At 39.3% G+C, this 5009-nt stretch overlaps 2 protein-coding genes across 2 annotated transcripts in view; both read left to right on the top strand.

Annotated features, from left to right (window-relative positions):
• Nucleotides 1–676, top strand: part of LOC108561103 (cuticle protein 16.5-like) — a 1418-nt gene extending 742 nt beyond the window's left edge. Inside the window, exon 2 of the mRNA XM_017918898.1 lies at nt 15–676. Coding sequence (XP_017774387.1) covers nt 15–676 — 662 coding nt within the window. The remainder of the gene's footprint in view (nt 1–14) is intronic.
• A 1432-nt stretch (nt 677–2108) lies between these two features.
• Nucleotides 2109–2936, top strand: LOC108561102 (pupal cuticle protein C1B-like; the record flags this gene model as incomplete). The annotated part of the gene is made up of 2 exons (XM_017918897.1): nt 2109–2120; nt 2182–2936. Coding segments are annotated over exons 1-2 (767 nt in total), but the record flags the coding sequence as incomplete, so codon positions are not given.
• Between the last annotated feature and the right edge of the window lie 2073 nt (nt 2937–5009).

The raw sequence follows: 5009 nt of genomic DNA, 5'->3' as shown, positions 1-5009 counted from the left end.
ATACTCTTATGGAGCCGCCCCATTAGCCTACTCTGCAGGATACACCCATGGAGTAGCCGCCCCATTGGCTTACTCTGCTGGATACGCTCACCAAGCAGCCCCAGTCGCCTATTCCGCTGGATATGCTCACCAAGCCGCTTACTCCTCTGGTTACTCTCACGGAGTTGCCGCTCCAGTCGCCTATTCCGCTGGATACGCTCACCAAGCCGCCCCAGTTGCCTACTCTGCTGGATACGCTCACCAAGTCGCCCCAGTTGCCTACTCTTCCGCCCCAGCTGTATCTTACTCAAGCATCTCTGCTCCAGTCGCCACCTACGCCAAGACCATCGCCGCCCCAGTAGCTTACTCTGCTGCTCCAGTCGCCTACTCCGCCCCAGTAGCTCACGCTTACTCCGCCCCAATCGTAGCTAAGACCATCGCCGCCCCAGTAGCAACCTCCTACTCTCACTCCACCGTCACCAAGTCCGTAGCTCCAGTAGCCACCTACGCTGCCGCCCCAGCAGCCTACTCTGCCTACTCCGCCCCAATTGCTCAAACCTATTCCAGCCCGATCGTCGCCAAGACCATCGCCTCTCCCCTGGCCTACTCTGCCTACTCCGCCCCATTAGTAGCCAAGACTGCTCACGTCTCCTACTCCGCCCCATCCATCGGCTACGCAACCAACTACGGATGGTAATTCCTATGTAAAATATGTACCCAACATTGTTATGTTACACCAAACAAGAGAAATAAATTAATTTAATTAAACCTCGAATACTTTTGATTACATCCCGGAATAGCGTTTTAAATACGAACGCTGTACGCATCCAATTAAATTGTGAATACTCGTTTTTATTAATTATGCGCTGCTTTAATAATGGAACCGTGCAAATTTCACGGTTCGAAAAACAATTCGAGTGGGCAAAATGAAATGGATCAATGTAAAGTGTGTCAAGAGCAAAGGTCCTATGTACCATAACAGGTTCATAACCGAAAGTGAAGAAAAACAATCATTGCAAATGATTTAAGATGCGAGTAAATACGTATGCGTCTTATGACCTCAGGCAACATACATAATTCTTTTGTTCGCCCTAAATTGAAACGACATTCGATTTTAACACTTCGACCATTTCCCAATATTTAATTACAATTTATTCGATTTGAATACTCAGTAAATTGCTATTTAGACCTTCTATCATTATTTAATTATAATATCCCATATATATTTATGTTTCAAATTCAGTCGATTTTAATACACTGTAAATTGGTCTTTATTAACTAATAACTACTTTCGTTTATTACTACTACTTACTGTTATAAAGCGGTATGTTGTATTACGCAATGGATTAACGATCTGTATATTCACATATCAATCCATTCAATCCTTATCTTTTCATCGACAAAACTTTGAACCTCTTCAATTTCTCATTTGGTGATCAATTTATCTCCAAAATAGAATAGATTTTAATATGACTTCTTATATCCAAATTTTTTCGAAGTATCACTCTTACATATAAATATTTTGTTGTTCTTTTCAGTAATCAATCATCCAACACATATCTTAGTTGGGCTAAATTCATATGTCGATTATAGATCGTTTATGTCTAATCTGTCATCGTGAAGAAAAGACGTTGTATTTATTATGTAATTTGTATTTAAAATATAACCTCTTGATACGGTTATCGGTAGTATCATTTACAAGCACCAATTAAAGTGGGTAAACAATTAACAAAGAAGCTTCATACCTTCTGTCTTAGTTTTCAAAAGTAACGTCAATTGGTCAGCAAGTCGTTTGTTATACAAATATAACAAATATAAAAATCTTTCGCAGAAGTGTAGTTTAGCTGAATTTTTGAAGTCTGAACTGTTTGTTAACCGTGTTAACCTTTTATTTTAGATGATTGCGATAATCATTAGGTAATTATTGTTATGTTACTGGATTTCGATTAATAAATGATATTTGGAGTATAAAGTTCGGCTATTATAATTAATTGAAAGTGGTCGAATATTTCCATTAAGAGAATGTTGGCCCGTCGTCAGCCCCACTTCACGAAACAATATTTGGTATAAAAGTGGTCGACAATTTCAGAAAAATCATCATATCCACATCACGATTACATCAACCAACAATGGTATTCAAGGTATTTACGAATTTGTTTATTATTAAAATTTTCAAGTCATTAATATAATATATCTTCGCAGTTCGTAGTTTTGTGCGCCGCTTTGGCCGTAGCCAGCGCTGGTAACTTGGGATACACCTATGGAGCCGCCCCATTAGCCTACTCTGCAGGATACACTCATGGAGTAGCCGCCCCATTGGCTTATTCTGCTGGATATGCCCACCAAGCTGCCCCACTCGCTTATTCTGCTGGATATGCCCACCAAGCCGCCCCACTCGCTTATTCTGCTGGATACGCTCACCAAGCCGCCCCAGTCGCCTATTCCGCTGGATATGCTCACCAAACCGCACCATTGGCTTACTCCGGTAGTTACTCTCATGGAGTTGCCGCTCCACTTGCCTACTCCGCTGGATACGCTCACCAAGTCGCCCCAGTCGCCTACTCTTCCGCCCCAGCTGTATCTTACTCCAGCATCTCTGCTCCAGTCGCCACTTACGCCAAGACCATCGCCGCCCCAGTTGCCTACTCTGCTGCTCCAGTCGCTTACTCCGCCCCAGTAGCTCACGCTTACTCCGCCCCAATCGTAGCTAAAACCATCTCTGCCCCAGTTGCCACATCTTACTCTCACTCCACCGTCACCAAGTCCGTGGCTCCAGTAGCCACCTACGCTGCCGCCCCAGTCGCCTCCTACGCCAAGACCATCGCCGCCCCAGTTGCCTACTCTACCTACTCCGCCCCAATTGCTCAAACCTACTCCAGCCCTATCGTCGCCAAGACTATCGCCTCTCCCCTCGCTTACTCCGCCCCATCTGTCGGTTACGCTACAAACTACGGATGGTAATTCCAAAGTAAAATATGTATCCAACATTGTTGTATTACACCAAACAAGAGAAATAAATTAATTTAATTTAACTCCCAATACTTTTTATCCCTTTCAAAATTAGTGTTAATAAGTCGAGAACAAACATGTATTTGTTTTATAAACAGATTTTTTTGTAGAGGTGACCGTTGTTAGTTAAGCGATCACCACCTATTATCGGTAATTGTAAGTGTCAGTAGCCACTTTGAGTTCGTAGACCTCCACTACTATTTAACACTACAATTTTGTTCGTGTTGTAATGATGTCTTCAGATCTTCAATGATCATTTATCTTCCTGATGGGTGCGGATACTTCGGAGCGCACAATTAGCGGTTGTAATAAATTGCCAGAGGAACAGTGCTGCCGCCTTTTGGGGCGTACGAAGCGAAGCGACTTGTGTTGTTGAGGTATGGATGAGTTGGGAGCGAGCTTTGAATAATTGAAAGGGCCGACTTCGTAGGGCTTCGCTTCAGTTGACCGAAATTGGCCTCTCTCTTTCTCTCTCAGTCTCTATCTAACTATCTCTCTCTCTGTCTTCCTCTCCCTTTTTGCAACCCCAACCGGTGGCCAGAAGGGATGAAGCATTCCGGTCGTAACGGTGGCGAAGTAATAAAGGACTCAAGGGAACATTAGCCTCTTCCCCCCATGACCACGACCACGTGCATGCATCCGCAAACCCAAAATGAAACTTGTCTCGCAAAACAAGCTCCATTTTCAAGAACTATTTACTTGCATTTAATCGGCGTGTGGGTATAACGCGAACACGGACATGGCACACCACACCCAGGCCACCGCATAAATCACAGAACAGAATAGAGAACAGGAAAAACGCGAGTACGTAATCCGTACAACAAAAAATTAAACAAGAAATAAAAAGAATGGAAGCAAGATTTATTCGTTCGTACGAGAAAATGCGCTTTTCTCGTTCGTTATATTCAATTACCTTTTCCTCTCTTCTCAGCAACATCCACCGTGCTCAAAAACAAACGCAATTAACGTTACCCAATGTGTCCAAAAAAAATATATATATACACACGAAAATAAACAACATCGCAACAGGCAATAAACACAAATTAATTAATTGAATTTCAATCTGAACGCGTAATCCCAGTGCTTTATAGGACTATTTAGTAGCAAATAGTTTGTTTATTGACATTGCAAAATACAAAACAAATGGTGTATATGGATTTCATTAAACATGCGCTAAATTCGTAATAGCGTAAACTTTACGCGCTTTGTGTCAACTAATATGTTTAATCAAAATTTATATTTTGACTACTTTAGTTTCTTATAATAATTTTTAAATTAAAAAATTCACTTTTATTAATAATAATAACATTTATTGCAACAAATTACCACAATACAAACTCAAGAAAATTACATAATAAAAAAAATAAAATCAAATTGACTTGCTGCAAAGTGCTCACTTTTATAAATGTCATTAACAAATTCTTTAAAGAAATAATATTATTTGCTACATATATTGAATGAACTAACAAATACAGCAATACCTCGCATAGATTCGATCAGTAAGGATTGACTAATAATGACAATGGAATAGTTTATTCAATATAACGAGTTATGTAGATTTGTAATGTATATGACAGATCAGATAATAATCTGTTTTTTTACAAAAGTTATTTGTATTTGACAACTGTTGTAAGCAGGTGTACCAACTATATACTTTGCGATTTGAAATTATGGATTCCGATCATGGTGATGACAGATTTGACATAAACGTGTTATAACCTATAAATAAAATCTATGAATATAAACTAAGATATTTGTTGAAATAAATGTAAAAACTGTAAAGATTCAAACATTTTAAAATAAATTTAGTTTATTGATTGCATATTATATATACACTATATATTGCAATGATTCTTCCAAGAAAGAAATGAAAATTTGATAACGTAATAAATTATTTAGCAAATATATTTATTCTTTCAAAGAAGTTGTCAATGAATACAGTAAAATTGAAGAAGCATTTATAAATTGTTTCGCAGACAAGATCATTTTTTAACAAATTAGTGTATTATTTATTAGTATAG

This window comes from Nicrophorus vespilloides, unplaced genomic scaffold (assembly GCF_001412225.1).
Source record: "Nicrophorus vespilloides isolate i.1.1-1 unplaced genomic scaffold, Nicve_v1.0, whole genome shotgun sequence".
NCBI classification, from domain to species: domain Eukaryota; kingdom Metazoa; phylum Arthropoda; class Insecta; order Coleoptera; family Silphidae; genus Nicrophorus; species Nicrophorus vespilloides.
Note: the sequence above shows the minus strand (reverse complement) of the source record. Positions and strands in the feature narration are given on the sequence as shown.